Source organism: Opisthocomus hoazin, chromosome 8 (assembly GCF_030867145.1).
Source record: "Opisthocomus hoazin isolate bOpiHoa1 chromosome 8, bOpiHoa1.hap1, whole genome shotgun sequence".
NCBI classification, from domain to species: Eukaryota; Metazoa; Chordata; class Aves; order Opisthocomiformes; family Opisthocomidae; genus Opisthocomus; species Opisthocomus hoazin.
In genome coordinates, this window is record NC_134421.1 from 42,879,997 (window position 1) to 42,905,655 (window position 25,659).

Here is a 25,659-nt window from a genome sequence, read left to right on the forward strand (position 1 = left end):
CCAGCTCCACAAATATTTCTCTGCTTACAGGGATGGACAACCAGCTGCAGCTGACCCTGCTTGGGCAAGGAAGCTGGAATAGATGTCCTCCAGAGGTCCCTTCCAACCTCACCCATCACTCATTCTGTGACAATCCAGTTCTATGAGCTCCTGAATGGGCTTAGAAGAGATTTAATAAAAATATTCAGATTTGAAAAAATGTTTGTCTATGCTTCCCTTAAAGACCAGACAGAACACATGCTATTGTTCTAAACATATTGCCTCTTCTCCTCCTCTAGGAATTTTAGGAAAAGGAAATTACATTAAACAAAAACAACAAAAAATCACTGTTCAAGATGGATTAAAGCCTCATTAAGTAGCAACCAGGACTGATGTTTTCAGTCAGTACGATTTATGAATTTTATTTGCTTTGTGCTGTATGCCAGCAAACAAAAGAACTGCTCTGGAACCATTCCCTGGGGTGAAAAATGTATGCAGAATGAGTTCAATTTTAGGACTCTCGGGCTGCATTTAACAACAAAACTACGTAAAAATATTAGTTAATTTTCATTGCTTCTTAACTGAAATAGTATGATGCAATTATGCATACTTGCTGAAGTGTGTCTGTTCTGCCCAACATTATCTTCACTTGTTTTTGATGTTTCACCAGACTGATAAATTGGAAACCAAAGAATTTTCAGAAAGCTTCTTCACTAAGCAAGTGGTTTCATAAAAAAATCTGGGTTTTATATGCAGGAATCTGCATCAGATCTATCTGGTGTCTACTGTTCCAGCACTGCCTGTGAATTGATAAAGGTTATGCTAGCTCTTTAAATATTTTTATACTTTTTATTTAGAAGGTGTTCTTATGTCATTCATAGATCAATTTTAAAATCAAAATATTGTCCTCAGTTTTTCTCCTAAATGTAATGCTAAACTAAACACAATGTTAAACAAGTATTTGTCTTCATGTTAAAACAATGAAAATACAACCTACTGTACAAGGAATCAATACTGTGTATCTTAACAGAAACAATTCACACGTGCATATGCAGGATCTTAAAACTGTATATTTTGACATGAACACCAAAAGTATCTTCTGTTAAACTGAATGTAAGCAAGTAGTATTCTCTTTTGCAAGACTGATCAAAGAAGTGGCTATCAAAATGGATATTTGTTATTTAGAATGCAATTTATCCAGCCTTTAATATACAAAAAATCTGCTTAAAATAATCCCTGAAGCAACCTTTAATTCTGATTTTCTGACAGACCTGCCATTCTTTAACAGAAATACGGCCCTCATGTTCTACAAGCCACCAATTAAATACAAAAAGAACAGCATAGTTATTATCTCATGCAAAATGTATCTGGTCATTTGAATAAGGTCTAAGAAACCGGTGACATGATTCATATACATATGCTGGTGACATGATTCATCTCATTCTACCTTTTGCAATTAGGCTGGATCTACATTATTTCTGAGAGTTAATTGTCTATACCCTTTCTTAAAAACCTCTAAGTATTCCTATTCTGGGAAGGTTAAACTTCTTGCTATAAACAATTACCTTGAAAGATTGTATGAGGCGGGATCTAGGTTATAACAGATAGCTGAAAAACTCATTATAAAGGGACTAACTAGGTAGCTGCTAGACATTATACAAGGAAACACAGTTTGGATTCTGTAGTTCATAGTGAGGAAACTTTTCTTTTGTGAAGAAATGCTGCAATAATAAATAAATCTTCTGTACAGCATTTGATGGACAGCTTTTGTGTGAAGTAGAAGAATGCACCTTAAATTAATAGAAAGATTTTATATTTTGCATATGTAAACATCACGATTATATGTCTAATTAGGCATGCAACATTGCTTTTAAAATACAGCAGGTGATACCTATCAGCAAGAGAAGAGATGCACACTTAAATAACAGCCTAGAGTGAACTGGATGAGGCAGAGGCACCAGCATCTATTTAAGTATATTATGTCATTTTCAACATAATTAGTTATCTAATTGCAAACCCAAACTCAGTATGCATTTGCACATGTAATTAATTGCAGATTGTTTAAAAACAGTTCATTTGTAGTACTTTATTCTTCCTTTCCGGAAAACCACATTACCAAAGGATAGATTTGATTTTCAAAACCAACGGAGACAAATACATAAAGTAAAGAAAGGCATTAAATAAAAGAAAGAACTATAGGGTAATATACCATTAGTGCTATCTAGAATTCCAGAAACACACCTCATTTTTTTTTTCCTGAAACTCTTTTAACTCATTCAAGCTGCAATATATCTAAACTCTAACAGTTATCTGTTAAAAGACTCTTTAATCTTTCTATACAAACAGAGCATCAATCATATAAGTCAGATTCATGTTGTAAACTTCATGCAGGCAGGTAAATGGGACCTTTATTTGGTTATTTTTTTTTTCCCTTATTTTTTGTATTTGTGTCATACCAGTATCTAGAATCTCTACAAACACATCTGGAATTACTATGACAGCTGTTCTACCATTATGTCCCCAGAGGTTTACAATCAAAGTATAAAAGTTGCACTGGATGCAAATCAGTATACAGGGCATACAAAGAAACAAGGAGATCACTATGAAGAGCAATACAAAAGCATCTTCTTTAAAGTTGCAAATAGTAAAACGATTGTCACAAGCAGCTAAGCAAATGGATTTACAGATGTTTACCTTTTTTCTTTTTTTGTGTGGGAAATATCAACAAAACTAAACAGTATTTACTTGAATTATTAAAGTAGTGGTCACTGGAAGTTCCTCCTCAGGCTGAGAAGAGGCAGAAGGCAAGTTCTGTGTACTACAACACAATGCAGAAAATAATAATGCACTGAAAATGAAGAAAGGACTTCATTTTCAGAAGTTTTCTTCTTCATTTTTCAAGAAGTCAGAGCTACAGCAATGAAGTCTAAAGATACTCAGCCTTTACTAGACTTTGACCTCTGAAGAGACACAGAACTCACACACACACATCTTAGAGCTATGAAGTATTCTTTATGATGAGAGCCTAGAAGGCAAAACTGCAGCCTGATAAGAGGACTGACAAAACCATGCAGTGGATATTGGGACGTTGTCCCAAGTGATACGAAACATAAGCAGAGACAGTGTGACACACACTGAGAAAGGAACCAGTGAGACCAGCCTGGACGTAGGGCAGATAAGAGCCCTGGAACAGATGTCAAATGGGAGTTGTTGACTGCACAGCCACAAAAAAGCATCAGGGAGGAAGAACAAGATTTTACCTTGGACAGCTGGAAGCAGATCGGGAGCAGAGATAACTCTGTCTTGCAGTTACACGAATGACCTCGCCTAAGGTAAACTTAGTGGTGGTGACAGCACAATATATATCCAGAACCTTGGATATATGTTCAAGAAAATAACTTACACAAACTATTGGGTCACAATTTAAACCTGATTCAGTGATGGTGGAAAAAACATAAAAATCAAAACTCTCTTGGATTTTATTGTAGATATAAGCATTGAATGCAAGGAAGAAAATAAACTGTAGCTGATAGATCAAGGAAGATAAGAACAGAACAATGGTCTTGAAATTTGGCTAGAAAGATTTTGGTGAGAAAAGTTTCAGGTGAATGGGCAAATCAAACTAGAGAGTGCCAGGAAGACAGAAGATCAGGCCAAGAACATAAGTCACTGATCATAAGAAAAACCCAAACACAAACTTTCATTTATTTTATAGATGGAAAAAGAGATTAAGCAAAATGAGACGCATACTAAAAAGACAGTTGGGATCAAGGATGAGTTTCTTTAAGACAGAAAAGAATAATGAGTCAGAGTGAGGGTAAAGAGCCACATAAACAGGATTAAAAATCCAGAAGATTAAATAAAAGAGGATGAAGAATAAAAGTTCATGAAAGAGCAGAGAGGCCAGAGAAATAAAACTGACAAAAAACTGTTGCATCTGTGACTAGAGGAAGGAGGAGAGAAAGCTGTAGAAGAAGAACAGGAAATAACACGAGGGAAAAGGAGGCAACCAGGAATCACCTTTATCCCATGGAAATCACTGTGCTTGCATAAAAACTACTAGAGTTGAGAGAAGAATCATATACATGTATAGAATTCATGGAAATATTCGTATTTTCTTTCTTGAAATCTTTAATGACAGAAAAATCTTGAAATGCAGTTGTCTTCTAATGCTTTATTATTGTCTCTTTTAAAAGTGGTATAGAGACTGGGGAGAGTGTAGAGCTGCTAGGACTTACTAACAGCATAAAAAAAGGGACAGAGAAACATGACACAATTGCATGCTCAGTTAGGCCTTCTGTTCCATGCACAACGTGCTCTTTCCCATTAACACTATTACTTATTACAATGATTATTGTCCAGAAGGAATTTTCCCCAGGCTGCTCCTCCAACAGCATGCAGGACAAAGTAAGAAAAGGGGCAATGCCTGAGGAAATAACTGGCATGCAAAACCTCTAGGGAAACAGAGGGAAAGCAAGAGACAAGCAGGTTCAGAAAACGTTAAAATAGCTTAAATTTTTCTCTTCTCTCTCTTGCCTGAAGAAGTGCTTTTTGTGTATGCATGTAAAAGCACTGAAACTCTTCTAAACAGCTGTGCTCCCTCCTCCTCCTCCTCCCACACAGGAAGAGAAAATAAAAGATATTGGCTGCAGCAGACTTTAATTCCGTTCTATCTCATCATTTTGACTGCAGTAGCTGCAGCTTTGTCTCCATTGAGACCGGACTCCTTTCGAACTCTCCTTAAAATGGCAGTGATGGCAGTAGAGAGCCCTGCTCTTCCAGCCATGGGTACGTATGTATATACACACATATATAAATTTTTATATATAAATTTATATATATATATATATGTAATTATACACATATAAAAGCATATCTAATAATACATACTATATATTTTATACTTAATGAATATATGTCTCTGTGTATATATACATACTTTTAGAAAAACAAAATCTCCATATGTTTTAAGGACAAAATAAATAAGAAGAATTGGAATTTAAGTTGGAGAATTGGAATTTCAGTTAGTAACTTGCTTCCCAAGATTATATCTAGACCCTCATCAAATGGCTATCTCTGCATTGCCAACTGCAATCACTGAAAACAGATGAAAATTACTTGAACACCATGACATTTTGAAAGGCTGTGATTTGTAATGAAATTGCCTCATACTCAAGCCTTCTGTTTTCACTATATTACCTTACTATGGGAGTTTATAACTGGTCCAGCTCTGTATCTCCAAGAGTCAGTTTCCTCTGTGGTACACAGCATTTTAAGTTCTGGTCTTTTTTAGTCTCTTAAAATTTAGAGATTTAGCCTATTGCCAAACTGTAGGTTTCAGGAACACTTCCTGGTTTCCAGACAAGCCCTGGTCCCCCTTAGTCCTATGTTAGTATAAGACTCACAAGTACCTCCTATTCTGTCCTTCCCATATTACCTTGTAAAGGAAAATCAAGATGTTAGAAAGGAGGCACAGCATGAGCTACACAGAAAAAAAGACAACGGGTGTGTTATGTTACATACGTGCTAGCTAGATTAAACACCATTTCTATTCGAACTCTACGCTACATACATTTCCAGAGCTATGATGATTTTAATGGAGTCATGAGTGTCCTCCTAGAGAAGAATTTTTAGGTCAAGTCATCTTAAAAGTACAGTCACAAGCAACACATCTAAATTTTGTTTTCTCAGCCAGAAATGACATAGGATGAGACTAATCTTTCCACATTAAAAATCTATGCTAAGGGCATTCAGACTTAATCTAACAAACAAAAATCTAATGAAATTTAACCATCTCTTCAAAAGTTTGTTTAACCTCTTATTACAATCTTCAAATGGCAGAAATACCACAACTTTCTTAGATAAAACAATATGTAGTACATACAATCATCTACTTATCAAATTATTTCTAGTATTTAATGCATAACTCTTAACAGTTTAATCCGATAGTTTATTCTAATCTCGTATGTCTTCTAAAGCTATGGGGAGCAGTTAATCATATCAATCATGTAGCGAAATTTTACATATTGAAAATTATCAGATCTTCTCTCTCAGTCATCTATTTTCTAAATGTTCCTGTTCCTTCGGCCTTCCCTCATCTATCCACTTTGTGTGCACCTTTTAGGTGCACTCAAACATCAACCTGCTGTTCTTGCTGAGGCTTCTCCATTTCTGTACTAAACAGAATAATTACCTACTATGTCCTCAAATTATGTTTCTGTCAAGCAATTAAATTTACTTTCTGTAAAACTATCATATTCCTGCTTGCTGTTCACTTCATGTTGCACAATCCCCCTCACTCCAATCTCTTTCCTTTTATAACAGCTCCTAGCCAATTATCTTATACCTTGCAATATTCATGACATATTTGATGACAAGAACAATGGCTCTCTGTGAAATAAAAAGCACATGACAAAATACCATATCATCTCTGACAGACTACATATACTGATGCACCACTACAGGAAAGACATGGTCTAATCTGAATTTTTATTTATTTCTTTCTTTGTTTTAAGACAAACTAGATTCTTTGGCTGGATTTTTTTTTCACAGGTGCCTTGGAGAAAAGATTTGCCCTATTCTATGCTACAGACTGGGTAAAAAAATCATATTCCTATTTCTTGTATTGTCACATACTATTATACTTTATTTTGTTTTGAATATCAACTCATTGGGATTATATAGAATTTAGCATCTCCAATTCCAAGAGGACTACTGATAAAATATATGCACTGCAAGGAAAAAAAGCTCTAGCTTATACAGATGTCACTGCCATACATTCATCAGCTTACTGACAAGTCCCCTAAGTTTGGGGATCAAATCTACTTAATGTTCCCAGTGCAAAATCTTGCATCTGTATCTTTCATTTAGACAAACAATGCTTGAATCACATACAGATTGGTAGTTCCCTATTGAACTTACATCTAGGAAGACTGATCTACATCAATTATATCAACAAATATATGGAACATATCAGTCATACAAAGCAAGACTGATTATCTAGTTCTTAACAGGATACAGGTGGTTGAGAGATGTGTAGAACTAAAAACTTTTCCAGTACTTTTGGTCAAATATGTTTTTATACTCATTGTCATAGGCTATAGCCTATTAGACATTACTAACGACATGAATTCCCTTCAAGAAGTCAGTAGACTCTGATGGAAGAGCAACCTCAGACAGACATTACTGCTAGCCTCTTAAACATACATTTCATCTCCCAGTACAATGCATTATAAATCTAAGGAAAATACATAGCCCTAAATTAAGTGAAATAAACATAAATTAACTACTTAACATATACTTCCCCCAGGCTAGAAACTCTAGAACTCTGCGGTTTAATTTACTTTTGTGCTGTTCCACTGCAATAAAATAGATAAGACATGTAAAAAAATTACTTAACTTGAATATTATATCAGGGAAGAGTCACTGATGTATTTTCATATTTGCTACCAGGGTTTTCAAGATTACTGCTTAACATTTTTTTTAAAGCAATAACCACAGAAAATAGAAGGTGTTAGAAGACCAGCTATGAAGTATTTACAGCTACATTAACTGTAAATTATACAATCATATATTCACTAACATATCAAAATCCTGAAACTACTGTTTCAAAATATCTATATAAATCAAAGTATGTTGTCAAGATTCAAGAGAAAATTGTATTTGGTATTGCTGCTGCCACAGGCATTGCCCAAAAGACGTAATACAGTGGTTGTGGAGATGCTCTGTACTGTGACAAATCTCCAGAGCCTCTTCCAAAGAAGAGCAGAAAAATGACATCTGCACCTATTATTTTCAGTGAGTTGTGGAAATGTGTCAGGTTTTCAGTCCCTCGTACTGTCATTGTTGTTGAGCTTTTTCATTTTCACAAGGACAAAATTACAAGTACGATTCCTGGCAGCAGAGAAGAAACTGTGTTCGCATCAGGACTGAGACAACAACAGCACAGTTTTTTCATTTAGATTTTACTGACTGGATGCTTAAATTTTTGTGTCTCATAATAGCATTATGTCAGTATAATGTGTGTCATTATTTCTAAGGTAACTGGACCATAATTTTTAAAAGCCAAAAGTGAGATTTTTCAAACCTGTACTGACATGTCTTGATCAAATAATCTATGAAAGCTTGGCCAGCAACACCTCTCATACAGGTCCTTATTCAGCAAGTGTCATTCAGAAATTCCAATGCTTGCCATAATACAGAAATCTGATCCACAATTCACTCAACACAATGGGCAGATTTCCATTGTAAGTGATTTCAGATCAATTTTTGGTTAAGATTTGTATTAACAGCACTGCGAGATATCCTTAGAAATGTTACACTCCTTGGCTTCCTGTGATCTCCTGTGCATAAACACATTTTCAGTTTTGCGGAGATTTTTTTCAGAGAAGACATTGATGCCAATGGCACTACAGAGCTCGAAAGAGTTTCGGTAGGTGTTTTGTTTTCCAGAACCGACATAAATGAAGAGTTAATTATTTCTTTTCTGAGATGGGGAGAAACTGTCCTCTGCAAAACTAGAAAGCTTAGTTGCTTTTGTAAGTCTGTGGGTCAGAGTACTTGTTATAAAAAAATCCTGATCAGGTGATCAGAAATCCATGGAAGGTTTTAAAATTAAAAACAAACAAACAAATAAACAAAAAACTACATCATACATTCATTGAAAACCAGTGTGATTGTTACTATTAAAAAAGCCTGGAGAAAATTACAAAACACAAGATTATTAATTTGGGGACTTCATAGGAGCTTTCCCAATTCTCTATAAGCCAGTGTTCTCAGGAATTCTTATTAGCTTTAATGGACATTGAATATTGCAACTTAATAATAATTTCCTGGTATTTATGTCTCTATACATTTGGCTTTCCAAAATTTTTGGTGATGGGTCCTCCTGTTCGTTTTGACAGTCTGAATGTCTGGGTTACAGCACAGCCAGACAGAGCTTCATGATAATGCAGTTCTTAACTGGATTTTGTGTGTCTGAAATCAGCTGGTTTTAAACTTACCCAGAGCCTTGATCTGCTGTACCCAATAATGCGATACTAATGGGATTCTGAAATTATGCTGATATGAGTGTGGTTTGGTGACTCTTGTAGTCAAGACTTCAAGAAGCTTCTAAAATATTAAAAGTAACTGATAGTGATTTGGTCAGAAAGTGAGACTAATATAATTTTAAGTAACCAAAGACGAGTATAATCAGAATATGGCTGAGATGGAGTGGAGATACATCTTTGTGAAACTGGAACTCCATTCTGTTTTGCAAACATAATTTCTTTTGTGAAGCTCCAATTTGAACCACAGGTTTTATTTTGGAATTCAAGATTCATGCTGTATTGTATCTTCCATTGGGGACTACAGACTCCATTCAGTAATAAGATCTTTATACCTAACTTAATTACAGTATCTGAAAAGCTGACAGGGAATAAACACGACTAATGCTTCTGATTATTTCTCAGCTGCTGACCTATCCAACAATCTCTCTACACAGGAGCTTGCAGAGTGATCACAATTGATGATGTTTACTTGTCTGGCATTAGAAATAACTGTTGTAGCAAATCACACTTGTATCTGTGCAATACTTTAAAACTGAGGTAAAAACTGAAAATAAAAGAACTATGTTCAATTTAATCTGAATTTCAGGGGCAGTTTCTGGCAAATTTCTTATTTTCAGAATAAGTGCAATGTTCTCTCTTTAGATCTACAGGGATGCAAATCCTGTTTTCAGAGATGTCCGGTTCATGACAATCTCTTTGTTGTATAACATTAATAAACAAAGCCCAACAAGAGGGAAAGCAAAACAACTGAAGTTCTTCAACTCAATTTGTTTTCAAATTCGCATTTATTGCCAGCTGCTGTGACTGTCAGCTGGAGAGTTTCAGGTACTTCTGAACACCAGCTTGGAAATCTCTCCTTGTTTTAAGAGACATGAACTTTATTCCTCAACTACAGTTCTATTTAATCTAAGCAGAACTGGTCTCCAGCAAGTAACGGATGTTTTGAATTTCTTGTAATTAAAGTCAGTGTGTTTAAGCATATATTATACACTTAATTTATATTTACACTCAAGCTTCATTTGCCTGTAAAGTAACAACACAGAATCTAGGTTTGAATAGCTGAATCATGACTCATTTAAACCTATTTTTCAGTTCTGTTCCCAGCAGACCTATCTTATACCTCTCGATTCTTGACAAATTTGGCAGGTCTTTTTTCTCATTCATGTATACATCACCTGAAATATGTATACATCACACATAAAAATATGTTTATATGAGTATATATATATCCATTCTATATCAAAACTGAAAATCCATGTACACTATATAAAATATCTAGAAGGGCTTATAAATTTGGCAAAAACAGGGCCTTATCAGTTTCTGTCCTTACTGTGGACTGTCACAGCCATTGCTCTATACAAAATTCTTCTCCAGAACAAGGCAGCTCACTCAGCATCATATGTTAAATATTGTCTACAAGACAATTACACTCGAAGCTGGTCACACACATTAACGTCACGGATGCTCCTCTATTACTGACCATTCTTCAAATAACAACCTGTGAGGATACTTGGGAGACAATGAATGATTCAAATTCAAATAGTTTTCACTCATTGCTGTTGAAGGTGTACTCCTTACACTCCAAAGATGTACTCCATCCTTAAGCTAACTTCTCGTACATATAAGAAAACTCAAAGAACAATTTCTATACAGTAAATGACTCATAGATTTAAGCCCCAAAAGGTTGCTGGATGTTTGCCTAAAGTTCAGTATGATATTTTTAATGGCTTCTCATGAACCATCTAATTTGTTATGAAGAGTGACTTGTGTGCCTACACGTAAGTGACTGGTGCTATTTTAGGTAGTCTACTGAGACATCCTCATGACAAGGGCAGCTATAACACAACATTCAAGAGAGCTGTGCCTTTCTTAAACTGTAGCTTATAAGACCAGACAAGATAACCAGGACATCTAAAATGCCACTAGACAGCTATGTTTAAGCTACTGAATCCCACCTATAAAACTTACAGTTTTCCTTTGCAAATTAAAAGTTGTACAGAAAGACGTTTTTAATTCTTCACTCAGTTTTCAATGGTTTATTATAGAAGACCTTGGATATAAAAATTTCAAATATAAATTACATTATTTTCTTTCAGCACTGAATACACAATGTGGAAGGTGCTCATAGCAGGAAACACTTTATTTCAACCCCTAAAAAAGCAGCCACTAAGAGAAGAAGGCAAAAAACATTCTTCAGCAACATATGTTAATCTTTTGCCCTTGTCCTAGCAACAAGTCAGCATCTAACAGTTAAGTACAGTGGAACAGAATTGAGCAGCTAAAAGACAAAACTTGCCAGAAACTTCTCAAACTCTGGCAAAAGGCAACTGTGGGCCAAAGAGTAGATGTCCAACATATCTTGGCATGTTCAAAATGATCTTCACATGCCTGTGTGTGAAGGGATAGTGTATACACATCTGTATATATTTCTAAAAGACTCCTCAAAATCTGTTATGTACATCAAAGGACACACAAGAACAGAACACAATTACCTATGCAGAGGCTCTTACAGACTGACTTTAGAGGATACATGGAGACGGGGGGATGTGAGGGCAGAGGAGGAAAAACAGAAACATGATTTCCTAAAATGTTGCCTATAATTTAAAAGAAAAGAAGGGGGGTTATAGGATGAGTTACACTGCACTGTAATATGCTAGCTGATAAACTGTTGATGCAGGTATTTCTACTGTAAATGGTTAGTTCTGTCAAATTACCTATAAAATGGTCTGGCTTTTCTTTTTCATCATCATCATCATAAAAATTCACATTATCCACAGAGAAATGAAAGATACTGATGTTGCCCCGTGCTTTAAGATTTGTAACAGGGGCTTTCCCTTTACAGTACTGTAACCTTTCACTTGTAGCATTGAAGTCTGTTTTTGACTTTGTAGTCGTTCACTGACATACCCCAAGGCTGCCGTGACAACACTTTTACCTTGTATTCCCAAATGCTCTTGTCCTCATGTCATCAAATTGCAAGACTTTGATATGTCTCTGATGTTGGGTTTCTCATGGGAATGGATTATGACTGATGTTTAAGTCACCCTTTCTCCTCCCACCTCTCTTTCACCTCTCACTTCGTAGTTTTTAGTTTATAACTTTATGGTCAGCAATGTGTAGAGCTTAGCAGATAACACTAGCAGATAATTATTATTTAAATAGCCCAGAAGCAATATCCAGAAATACACATGCATAGAACTTCACAATCAGTTAAATGAGTGCAACACCTGCATCTGATCAGTGTGCTGTAGTCAGCACCATCAAGCACTAACTTGTAAAAGAAAACAGCAGGGAGACCAAGCTGGTCCTGCTGTAACTGTATAGTCACTGTGGGAACTGTTCAGGGGAATATCTGTGGCACTGGAGAAAATGATGAGGAGTCTTGCCTGGAGATATCCCAGTATCTTCCTTACCAGCTGGCCACCAGTGTAGCTTTCTCTTTCTTTCTTCACCTCGCTTAATTTATTTATTTATTTTAATTTTCAAAGACAGCGTGTTTTTTTCAATAAGACTATGTATATCATCAGCTATGGACCTCACACGTAAGTCTGTCTGCTCAGCTTTTGAGCAACACAAAGAATACTCCAGATTTTAAGAAGCCTTCTACAAAATGAGGAGACATGTATGTAGAATTCCTGATATATCTACTATTTTTGCCCATGTTTGGGTAATCTGAAGGATGAATGATGGAAAGAAGATTAAGGATACTACAAATTATAGCAGTGAAACAGTTTAAGTCTCTGTGGGGCAGCCAGAAGAAGAGTAATGATGAATAATTCAATATTAACTATACTTTTATATTATCTAAAAAAAAAAAAAAGGGAGTATTTGAATTGACAGAGAGAAACTCTTTGGTTACAAAGTCCTCAGGCATTCATTATCACTTCAAAAATTGACCCAAATCTTCAAATTCTATGTAGTAGAGATCCCAAAAGAACATGTCTAAAGCTGATCTAACTGAACCTGTTCAAACACCATCATTATTTCCCAGCAGAAGACGACAAGAAATAGGGATCTCTCAGTAATCTGTCAGGAAACTAAAGCTTTCTTTAGAGAAATACAGAAACTCAACCAAAGAAGCAACATCCCAACAGGTTTATCTCATCTCTCAATTAGTTCAACATGTTCAAGATATTTTAGATAAATAGTGTGAGGAAACACAGAAGCATAAACAAACACTGCAGCCAAACATCAGAAAGTGCTTTCAACTTAACTGTCTAAATCCGACAATGTAAAAACATGTAGTTGAATTTTGTCTTCATCTGGAAGGAAATGTAGCAGTTCACTAATCCCCTTAATTGCCTTCCATACACATGACAAAATTTAGCCCTTTTCTATCCCATGTGAGAGAGCTCTTGATCGAGACCAGCAAGTGCTCTGTATTAACCTCTGTCTCCTTGCAAAGCAACTAGAATTAACATCAGCTGAATAAAACTTAGAGGAATGAAAAATATTCTGGTACCTAAAAATTCCTTATGTAATTTTTGCCCTTTTCTTTTCATAAATTGGGCTCAAAGAGTTAATTGTGCTGAAATAAGCATTAGCATAATGCCTAAGGTTACAATTTTTTACCTGGCTATAGAGTGTTGGCAGCATAGATGCTGAACCTAAACTGTACAATAACTCATTAGGAAATATGCAATAGCCGTGGCAAGATTTACTACAAATATGCTTGAAGTGTTTTTAAAAATTAATATTATGCTGCTATGCTTGGTTTAATTAGCTTTCTTTTTCATTTACAAAGCATATCTGTCTGGTTTATGAACTTAGTCTCTATTCCCCATTCTTGAAAACCTGTTTAATTAAAGTTTTAATGACTGCATGAGCTTTAGAAACAGTAGAATGACTTTTATTACTGGAAATCTAAATCTTTCTTTTAAATTTGATCATACCTACACATACTATATCGGAAATATGACAAGACATGATCCATAATACTCCTGAATAGACACATGATACTGCTACTCTTAATTATTAATGCCATCCATTTCCACTATGTTGCATGTAGGCAATTTTGGCTTTTTTTGCATAGAAAGTTGCACTAGCAGTGGTACTGTGATTAATTTAGCCAATCACCAAGTCAGTCCCCTGAAATCCATTAAAGGTCACCTTTCTTTTTTAGGTAGGTACGTACCTACCTATTTCTAATCCGTTCATTGATTTTCTCATCCATTATTCTATTCTATCTCTTTTAGAGGTCCATCACTTACTAGACTCCCACCTCTACTATTAGAGCACTACGCTTCGGTTTTCAATTATAGCAAATCCTATCACAATCTTTTTCAGCATTTATCACTTGCTCCCCTTCATAATAAATGATTAAATACTAATTTATTTTTGCTATATATACAAAATTGAAACCTAGTCATTAGATTTGCTATCTGGGATATACCTGAAGTTCTAGAAATACATGACATACAGTTCATCATAATAAATTCTTGGCTGCATATTAAAAAGCTTGTGGCATAATGGTCAGCAAGTAGAAATTATTTGTGCAATCACTGCCAACAGACTAAAGTAAAGCAGAAAATATTTTTGCCTCTCCTATGCACAGATGCTGGAGACCCCACTTAATGACTTGTTACATATTATACCCAAAATACACTACAGTTTCATCACACAATTTACTTCACAGAAGCAGAATGTCAACAATAGTCAGTTCTGTAATAATAAAAAAAGATAATAGTCATTTTCCCTCCTCTTCTCATTTGAATCTAATAACCACTGTGGTGATCCATTTCAAACCCTTATTATTTCTGCTACTGTGAACTATTTAGGTCTTCATTTTGAGATCAGTTTGCAGTGCAAAACTATGGAGGCAATCTTTTTAAATGAACAATTTACAATTAATATTTCTGCCAGCATATATCTCCAAGCTTTACATAATAGCAAACACTGTAGTTTCAAAATTTTCAAATTAAAACATGGGCAGTTATTGCATATGGCTGACAAACTGTGCTAGACAATACGCACTGGCACTAAAAAACTTTGTCAGGCTGTAAATCTAATGAAGAAAAGAAGCAGACAAATTGGAAATTTTACACTATTTTTCTAAATTAAAAAAAAAGAGATAAAGCATCATCAGTTCACTCTGTGTAGAACTCTGTAATTATTACTCCACTCAATGGAAAAATATGAAATGTATAAAAACAACTGTAAATCTGTGAAGAGGTGACATTTTTTCTATGCTTTACATATGCTCATATCCCATAAAATGTTTTCTTTAGGTATGTTCTTATCCCAAAAAATGTTTAAACCAGATTTTTTTTTAGACTAAATTGGCCTATTTCCCTTAACATTAACAGAGCTGAGACGGTCCATACCAGCTGAGACTCTGATCCTATGAGAATATGTTCAGCGATCACAAATGGCACTGTCGGTGCCTTTTAAGAAGTTACTGTGTTTCAGCTGGAGTTGGTAAGCAGACATGTGGTCCCTGTCAGCTCATTGCAATGCCAAGTACATGGTGTTCACTTAAGCTGCCTTCAGTAGCTCCAAAAGGGGGCCCAGGTGAAAGCATCAGAAAGATGAGCATTTAGGAAGAACATTTTGGAGGCAAGCTATGCTTTTTTTTTTATATACATCATCAAAAGTGCTGCAACTGCTGTTGTTTCCCTACAGGAGTGGAGAAAGAAATTAATCTTCTTCATTAGACTCGAGTAGTATCATGGACATGGTCAGCTTAAATGAATCACATGAGGGAGCAGTATCTCCAGCTGCGGGGGACGGAAGGAAGGAGGAAAGGGGGGATGTGTGTGTCTGTGTGTAGAAATGGAAGGGAAGCAGAGAAAAGCAATACCTTTTAAAAATTACCAACTCTGTCACTTGCAGTTACCTGACCATTACTTGATTTGAAACAAACAGAAAGTCTGCTTAATTCTTCCTTCAAAGGAGACAAAGGAATTCAGACAAAAGAAAACAAACAAAAAAAATTCATCATTTGGGACTCTGAAGCCAGGATAATGATGCAGATAATGAAACAACCTCATACTGAGTCTAGTTTGTAAGATAGTTTTCTACTCATTATTTGTAGGTGGATACAACTCTTTCACTGTGGCACTGGCTGAGTTCAGCACCCTAAGTATATTCAAGTACGATAGAAAGAGGACTTTTGCGTGGCTGCACAATGAAATAATCAGTAAGATTTATTTGGATTATTCAGAGTAGACTCTTCTGTTTCAGCATGCTTTCCCTCAATTTGCAAACATAACAGTATCTCTGATCCTAATACTTCTCAAGCTAATAAAAATTGTCCTTTCGATTTACAGGAATTAAGTGCACAGAATTACCGGGCTCTGAACCTTGTTTGCCTTCCAGTACATCTAGAAAAATCTGCTGCCGACAAACACATGAAAGTGTTGTACATTTTCTGAGATGAGGAACCCAGGGAGTTCAGTTAATGGCTGTCCCACACACTTCGTATATGAGCATAAGCCTACAACACCATCTTTCATCCTGGCTTCCTTTTCTATAAAACAGGTTTAATACTATTTCCTTCCTCCTACCCCCATCTTTGTTCTTGTCATACTGAGCTTTTAATGTGATACATAGAGATGAGCATCAGAGTTGACATGGAGCTCAACTTCTATCCAGAAACTACTTAAGCAGCCATCTAAACACTGCAAAGAGTAAGTCCCAAATTGCTCAGGACTAAGACCATTTTTACTAAATACATCCTTTCTTCTGGTGCCTAAGTATGGATTTCAGTGCCAAATTTCAGACCACCAATGACATTTGTATCTGTAGCTTAGATGCCAAAAGGAAATAATTTGTGAAAATTAAAATACATTAAAGCATTTTATTAACTATTGGGCTTTTAAAATGTTACTGCATTTTATTCACTTGCTGCTCACTTTTTTTAAAATCTTCATAAAGACAATCTATTGAGATTCCCATTGAGATGATTATACTTGTATGCACGTCTCTTCTAACCATCTGATGTCTTGGCAGCAAATCAACTTTCAGTGAAACAAATCAAATGTGTTTAAAGAAAATGCCTACAAAAAGACATTCTCTCTTAAATGAGATTAATACACTGCACTTGTTTAAGCTTCTAACAAAGACAATGTTCCTCTAAATGTGGCCTAACGCATTTGAAAATTAGTATCAGATATCATAGGATAGTTCAGGTTGGAAGGGCCCTCAGGAGGTCTCCAGTCCAACATTCTGCTCAAAGCAGGGTTAGCTAAATGGTCAGGTGAGGTTGTTGAGGTTTTTATACATTTGGGTCTTGAACACCTCCAAGGACGGAGACCACAGCTTCTCTGGGAACTGTCCCACAGCCTGCCTATCCTCATGGAGAAAATTCTTCTTCTATCCAGCCTGAACCTCTCTTGTTTCAAGTTATGCCCACTGCACCACTATGCCTGGCTCCACCTTCTGGCTTAACCTCCCCATAGGTACTGGAGGCCTGCTGTTAGGTGACTTCAAAGCCTCTTCTCCAGGCTGAAACAAGTCCCATTTCCTCAGCCTCTCCTGACAGGGCAAGTGCCACAGGCCCCTGATCAGCTCGAGGGCTTGGGGCCCTCTGCTGAACTTGTTCCAGATAATTGATGTCTTTCCTGTCCAAAACTGGACACAGAAATGTATACATGGTCTACGACACAACGGTATTTTTATTTTCCTAAAACAGCATTTGTGTGTATCACAGCCCTGTTCACAATGTTTGTGTTTAAAACCTATTAAAAGGCTTTCATATAAATAAAAACCTGTCTATTAGTAGTATTACCTGTTCTTACATTGGTCTCTACTTGGCGTCAAGCACATGGAAGCCAGTCAGGAGAAGTAAACCGGTAATCATTACTCTGCTGGATATTCGCACTACAGAGACCTTCACAACTGACCAACAGGGGGATGAAATGGCAGAAGTTACATGCTCTCAGGTCCTCGTGTAAACACAGTCCAGGCAGGCCATGATACTTCAACTGTACTTTTCCCAACTCCTCCCTCAGATTTCTGTTCTCCATCCCTGTAGTTTTCAATGTTAAAGACACAAAATGCTTGTCTGCCTGTTTTCTCTTAATTCTGTAATATACATTAGCACCAGAGAGACTGGTGCTTTACATGGCTACAGCAAATGCTGGCAATAAGTGTCTGCAGACACCCTTCCTGCATATACTGGCATATACTTCACAATAACAATGGGCTGCATAACTACAGGGATTTATTGAAAGCCATGAGAAATGTTACTCCAAGGTGCCTACAGAGCATTTAAAAACCTTCCCTACTGTTTATTACTCTGGCAGATTAAAATAGTCTTTGAACACCACCGAGATTCGTTACGCACGGTGTTCACAGATATGCCGTCTTAAAAGAGATGCTGCTTTTTGCATTTTAAAGTGTTGTTTCTCTAATTAAACAACAAAAAAAAAAAAAGAAAAAAAGGAAGAAATAATAAAAAAAAAACCTTTCTCCTTCCTGTAGATGCAGCTGTCATTTGTGTCTTGGTTCAGATGCACACTAATAGAGAGCAGCTGAGGATGTGTTGCAATTGCAATTGCATAGTCAATTTTTAGTACTTTTGGGTTTAGTCTGAATAGTAACTCTGTGAAAGCTAGTGTTATTGATGGTCTCTCTTTTATTGCGTCTTAGAGTTGTCCAAATCAAACCTCCTCACTTCAGAGATAATAGGGTATGTTGTTTCTTTTTGCTATAAGCCGACACTGCAAATTCTGTACAATCTCAGAGAATCATATTGTGCTGTCTTTTTTCCTTTAGTATTAAGAGTTCCAGAGGTCACACTGGATCTACAGTGTAACTCCATTGCTTTCAGTGAATTTTGACAAATGAAACCAAATGAAATGTCAGAGGAATGGTATTGATGATAAACATGATCTTTTAGCAATCTTACTGCTGTTAGCTCTACTCTTAAGAAGAAAATATGTCTTTAAAAGGTTATAGATACTAAAGGAATGAAGACCTTACTGCATGGAGCAATGAGTAAATACTGCTATAATATTTATACTTACACTTTCCAATGTAGGAAAAAAAATAAAACGTTAGTCTGGAAAACTATGTCTTTTCATTTTTTTTATTTTCATATTTTTTGCGTTTATGAAAAATTATTTTACATGTATTTTCTGAAAATAACAGATAGCATATATGTACATTTTTTACTGAAATTCAACTTTCTATTCTTAATCTTTCTGACTCTTCCTGCACCTTCCTCAAATATTAGGCAACCAAAAATTAATACAAAGCAAAAATATTTCTCCATATTTTATAATGAGCATGAAGAATGCCAAATTTTAGAAATTCAGCTTTGTGGACCTTCATTTCTGGGCCTAAAGATCTATAGAACTTTAGAAATTCATTGTGAATACAGAAAATCTTCATCCCAGGTTTTTCAGATTGTTTTTGTAGCTTAAAGACACTGTACCACTATACATTCCCATCATTTGCATCTGCAGAAATGGAGTCCAGCCATGCAAGGACTCTGCATACGGAAATGGAATCAAAATCAATGGAAACTCTATTTAGGAGACTTGGAAGAATACAATCAATGCTGAAGAGTCATGACAGAGCAGTATAGCTGGAACCTAACAAAAGCTTTCATTGGCTTAAAAGAATCCCATCAGTACCCAACAATAAGCGGCACAAAATAAACTGCATAAATCCTATGAGATATGCATTTTGTACACATGTCCACAAAGTAAAAATATTTTGGAAGACAAAGGGTTTTTCATCTGAGGAGTAGTTTGACTACTAGTACTTCTTTTAAGTACATAAAATACAAAGACAGCACAATATGAAGATGGCAATTAGTGAGTGAAAAGGAAAGATGTTCCAAAATTTGTAATCTCTGACAACAGAGCTGTGCCTCTGTATAGTACAATCAATGCTCATTTCTGTCGATCCCAATAGCACTCTTGTCAGTGTGGACCCCCACACTCTCAGATCTATAACCACAACTTAGAGACAGTGGACTTTGAGGAAGAAAGAAAGAGGATACAGCCATAAACATAGCCTGCGTATCATGATCAACTCTGATTCCTAGTTTTTGATGTCTTTTATTATTTTGCTATTTTGCTATTCTAACTTTGAGCCATTGCAAGCAGTACCTTACCACATCACCAGTTACCAGAGGTCTTCGTGTATATATCTCTCTTACATACAGAGACATCCTTGTGCCACGACACTGGCAAAGTCTGAGTTTTTCAGAAGGCTATTCTGCTTCCTAGAGGTAGGCAGTAATTTTCTGGTACAATCTAACACAAGTTGCTGTCAAGTAGCAGAGTCTCTTCATGAAGACAGCTGTTTTGTTGGACAACCATTCTTGGTCCTCAGTGAAAACAAATAGCGGCCACAACTGTCTGACGAAATTGAGCTGTTTCAGTGAAAAAAACAGTAAGAAAACCTGTTGATTTTCTTTTTCATACTGAAGGGATACTGGACACCACCTCCCCTCTGAAAAAAAAAAAAAAAAAAACAAAAACCTGCATGGAGTAGGGAACAATCTGAAGCTGAAAAAGTTCTCCAACAAGTGGACAGAATGACCAGATTTTGGTTACATTTTAAGGCAGCATGGGTTCTTGGACTGGAAGAAATACAACCACCTGCATGAACTTCACAACAGGAGTGCATGAAGTCAGACTGTGATTGCTGCATTTAGTAGCTGCTGCTGGGCTTTATTTCTATTAATTCTCTACTCCTTGTATAAACCCCTTTATATCTCTGTCCTTCCTAACATTCTGTGACAATAGTTTCTGCAATTTAATGATGGACCTTGTGGTAAAAGTCGAAAAGTTACTGAGGCTTGGTTTAGACCTACAGTCTAACAATATAATGATCTATCTCCGTGTTGTCATGCTTTGAGAAACAAGGAATATTTCCTTACACACATCTTCAGAGCAATTTTGTATGATAAGATGCAACACTTGAATGCAACATCATTTTGTTGAAGCATTCAGTCCAAAGGACACTGACTGCTAAAGAGCCTAACAATATCCCTGGACAAAACTTTTTAAAATTACTCTTCCTAGGGGCTCACAAATCATTCTTAAATCAGATACAGTATTAAGAAGCAAACAATTACATGAAAGAAATAGAATTGGCACACCAAGATCCTGCAGACCTGTGTAACTGTGACAGACAGAAGGAAAACAAATTAGTTCAGCATGTTACTGAACAGACTTAATTTTAAGTATTACTAGTTTAATCTAAATTTTAATAATACATTACTTCACACAAACCTTCATTTATTTGTTATTGAAAACATACCATAACTCATTTGTGACAGATTACTATAGATTTTTGAACTTCCACTAGTGCATTTAAGATAAATGAGTTTTAATGCTTACTTTCAAGTTATTAAAAAATTTTTATAATACCAACATTAATTTTTAACAAATTAGATTATATTGACTTCTAAAAGAAGGCGTCTTTTGGAAGAATTATCATTTAAACTGTGTTCAGGAACCATTGTAATGATTTCCCACTTAAAGTTAACTCCCCTGTGAATCCATGGAAGACAAAACAAAACCTGATCTATGGCAGCTACAATTTGCAATGTTGTCTATATACAACCTGACCTATAGATTAATTCTGAAGGGCTAAACGGCGATTTTCTGTCTATACTTTAAATTCTTTTGAGGATGAAGTTCTACTATCTTATCCAAATTAAATTACCTGTTATAGGTTTGTGGCATGTTCTACATTTGCCCTGGCAGCCAAGAAGGCAAACCGCATCCTGGGGTGCATCAAACACAGCATGACCAGATGGTGAAAGGAGGAGAATATCCCTCTGTGTTCAGTGTTGGTGCGGCCTCACCTTCAGTACTGTGTGCAGCTCTGTGCCCCACCATTTAAGAAGGATGTGAAGGTCCTTGAAGGCATCCAGAGGAGGGCAACAAAGCTGGTGAAAGGGCTGGAAAGAATGTCCTATGAGGAGCAGCTAAGGACTTTGTGCTTGTGTAGTTTGGAGAAAAGGAGGCTGAGGGTGGTCTCGTTGCTTTCTACAGCTTCCTGAGGAGGGGAAGTGGAGAGGCAGGTGCTGAGCTCTTCTCCTTGGTACCCTGTTATAGGATGCATGGGAATGGTTCAAAGATGCACCAGGGGAGGTTTAGACTGGACATTAGGAAGCATTTCTTTATGGAGAGGCTGGTCAAACACTGGAACAGGCTTCCTAGAGAGGTGGTCAATGCCCCAAGCCTGTCAGTGGTTGAGGCATTTGGATAACGCCCTTAACAACATGCTTTAGCTTTCGTCAGTCCTGAAGTGGTCAGGCAGTTGGACTGGATGATTGTTGTAGGTCCTTTCCAACTGAAATTATTCTGTTCTATTCTATTCGCTTCCAGGGATTTACGCTACAAAACTCACTTCACCTGGCCTATGAACTAGACTGGAAACAAGACCAGCAAACTGAAATGCCAGAAAGTTTATTCCGTGACTTTGTAGCATTTTTCAACCCCTCAAAGCACATTTCAAAAGGTGAAGTACTATGTAGTTCATAATGTCTGACTACCTGAAAAATACAAAAAGAAAGGTCAAAATGGACCCATTATAGATCTCTCACCTACATTTCTTTTAAAAAACTAGAACTCGGTCATTATTATTTTCAAAATGTCACAATTTTTATCTTATTTAATGCTTTTAGAATGGAAGACATGAAAAATATGATTTTTATACTGTGTAGTCAGAACACCTGAACTCAAATACTAATGGCTCTATTTGATCTTTCATTACTTTCAGTAATTAACAGACAGTAAAATGCCAACTAATTTATTTTAATTGATAACATGAGAAAACACAGCATTCTTGTGACAAACTGTCCCTAACAGTGCAACAAATAGATCGAATAAAGATAATTCACTCACCTATGGAAGCATAACTACAGACTCACAGACCGTATTCTCTATCACCTGTCTCATGGAGCATTAAATGAAAATACCTTCCAGCTCAATAATTGTGAGTAACAGATAGAGTTCGTGCATTTCACTGGTCCTCCAGATAAAATGTCCAACACAACACAGCTCTCTATATAACCACCACCTCTCCGCAAAACCATTATATCCACAAACAGCCCCTAAGTGCTAGAACCCCATCATATCTAAATGATGATTCCCACTTTTCTGTACCATGGAACTGAAACAACTGCTCTGCAGTGAGACTGGATGTTTTCTTAGCAAGAAGGAATTCTGATTGATCAATGGAGCAGCAAAAGGCTTAAAGTGGATTTTTTAGCGTACAGGCATATATACTCCACCTCAAAGACTTGATATTAGGAACAAGGATGTTCAAATGTTCCTCTAAGGTCAGTATATATTAGTTGTGCATCACATTTCACCCACAGTGAAAAACAGTCAGAACAGTAGGGAAGAATCCCATACTTTCAGATACATATTTGTACATTTGTTACTTTCAACTTCATTCAGAGCATCGTTTTATGGTGATCACAAAAAATTCAACATATAAAAATATATAGACATAAAATCTCAAGATATCAAAGCCAATTTTTTTTGGTTTATACTAAGGACAGTTTTCAGACATCAAATAGAAGTTGAAATCTTCTAGTTATGTTTTCTATGCATACTTTCAATTACCAGTTGTCTGTTTCAGTCACAAATATCCTAGTCACATACCTGCTTGCAGTATCGTTATAAAAATAGTAAGTTTTAGAACAATCTTACCAGCTTTGCTCTTTTATCTTATTGTCTAAGCTTTTGCTTTACCCTAGTGTTATGAAAAGTGGCAAGTATTACTTTTATTTCCCACACATACACAATTAAGGGACAATAATATGTAATAAAATCAAGTTACAATAGTCCAATAATTTATTATTTAGCTAAGAACTAGTTGTTTCTACAGTTAAAACAAAAAGCTCTGGGACAATTTTCATGTGTTCAAATAGAAAAAATGCACATCTGAATTACTGAGATTACTATTTATATCAATAAATTAATGTAACCTGTTTTACCAAAGACAAATTAGGATGATCGTACAGTATTCTGTACCCATGAGTGATTCACTAACCTACAGGCTTATTAGTACTCTGCACACACTCTCACAGCTATTGTGTCCCATACCTTTGTCCATTTGGCCAAGAACATCCACATAAGTTAATGAAAAGTTTAGAGTCTTCAGGCATTTGAACGTAGAGCATAAATAATTTCCTGCAGTTGGAATTTAGATTATTAAATGTCCTCTGTGTGATCAAAAACTACATTCAGTTTCAAAAATTCAGACAAATATGTTAATAATATAGAACAGAGAAAAGTAATAATTGAAGTTGCTTTATATTGCTATCTCTTTCTGACATTGCCACAGAAATGAATGAGGAATACTGAATCATGAATAACAGTCTTATATGTATTACAGCACTAATATCAATGACATCAAGGAACAAGTACCTTCTTAAGGACACAGGTCTATAAAAGGCATCACTCAGTAGCACACACTGTTCCTATGTTTTGAGTTCTTTAAAGTGATAGCTAGTTTTAGCTGTAGATGTCCATAGGTTTTAGACATCAAATTATCTTCTTACTGTCTATTATTTCAGATATCTTGCTTCAACAGAAATATCAGAATTTACTTTCATTTCTCAAATTGAGATGACTTGGAATTTTTTAATAAATCAGAAATTATATCAACTGCAAGAGGAAAAAAAAAAAGACACAGACATATTCTATAGTACTCAACAGCCCAACAGTGCTGCTGTTATCTAGGGCTCATTGAGACCACACTCAAATCCTTGACTTGAATTGCAGCTGCCAAGTACTTCTTAAGTGTTCACTACACCAGACCAAGAATCATTATCTAAATGAATTGAGTCTCAGTCTTCCATATTGTCAGAGAGCTCCCAGGGTCATTCATATCTTAGTGTGGGAAACTAGGGATTTACCCTCTCACCTCTATGCCAATTCTATTCTGTACCTGGGAAAAAGAAATCCTTTCAAACAAGCATTTTCATCAAAATAATACTGTTCCCACAAAAACTTTTGATTTACATCTAGTAGTAATTTATTTCCAACCAGCCCCAGTAGGAAAGTCTATCTGTCAGAGTAAACCAAGTATTGAAGTACTCTGGAGTCTATTCTTACTACAATTTTTTTCTGATAGAATAATTTACTCCAAATCAGTTCCACCATATTCCCTACAGATTCCTACAACCTGCGGTCAAGGCAGTAATCTATGAGGGATCTTTGTCTCAAAAATAAAAAAAAAAAAAAAACCAAAACCCAAAACAAACAAAGAAACAACCCTAAAAACCCCTACTTTCATTTACCAACCACAGTATGAAACAGCAGCTGGACTCTCTAAATGAAAAATCACAGTCCTATTACCTTGTTGAAAAAATGCTGTACAATTACCTGCTTGATACGTAGCAGAGATATTCTAAGAAACCAGCATAATTTGCACCCATGTACCTTTCATGAGAGAGTGAGCAGTTTTGTGTTACATTTCTCCTCTCATTAAAAAGGAGTCAGGTGCTGACATCCCTCTTAAGAACAGATAGAAAGAAAACACTAGAAAGATTTCGTTGTCTAGGATACTGATTTAAAATCCACTGAAAACCTGCACTGTTCCAATAAAGACTCAGAGACTAAGGCTTAAAATACTTACTTGATAATGTCTCCTTCAAGAGCAATCACTCGTTTAATGATCTTCTGTTCAGGGTTTCTAGGAGACCTGA

At 36.0% G+C, this 25,659-nt stretch overlaps 1 protein-coding gene across 5 annotated transcripts in view; it reads right to left on the bottom strand.

Moving 5' to 3' along the window:
* IMMP2L (inner mitochondrial membrane peptidase subunit 2) overlaps positions 1–25,659 on the bottom strand; it is a 507,930-nt gene that overhangs the window by 147,738 nt on the left and 334,533 nt on the right. For 3 of the 5 annotated variants that reach the window (XM_075428260.1, XM_075428255.1, XM_075428256.1), the window contains exons 4-5: positions 25,590–25,655; positions 24,053–24,139 (exon numbers count right to left, since the gene is read on the bottom strand). The exons of 1 other annotated variant lie outside the window; for it this stretch is intronic. In XM_075428260.1, coding sequence (XP_075284375.1) covers positions 24,053–24,139; positions 25,590–25,655 — 153 coding nt within the window. The remainder of the gene's footprint in view (positions 1–24,052; positions 24,140–25,589; positions 25,656–25,659) is intronic. One more of the 5 variants, XM_075428257.1, reaches the window with a different exon arrangement.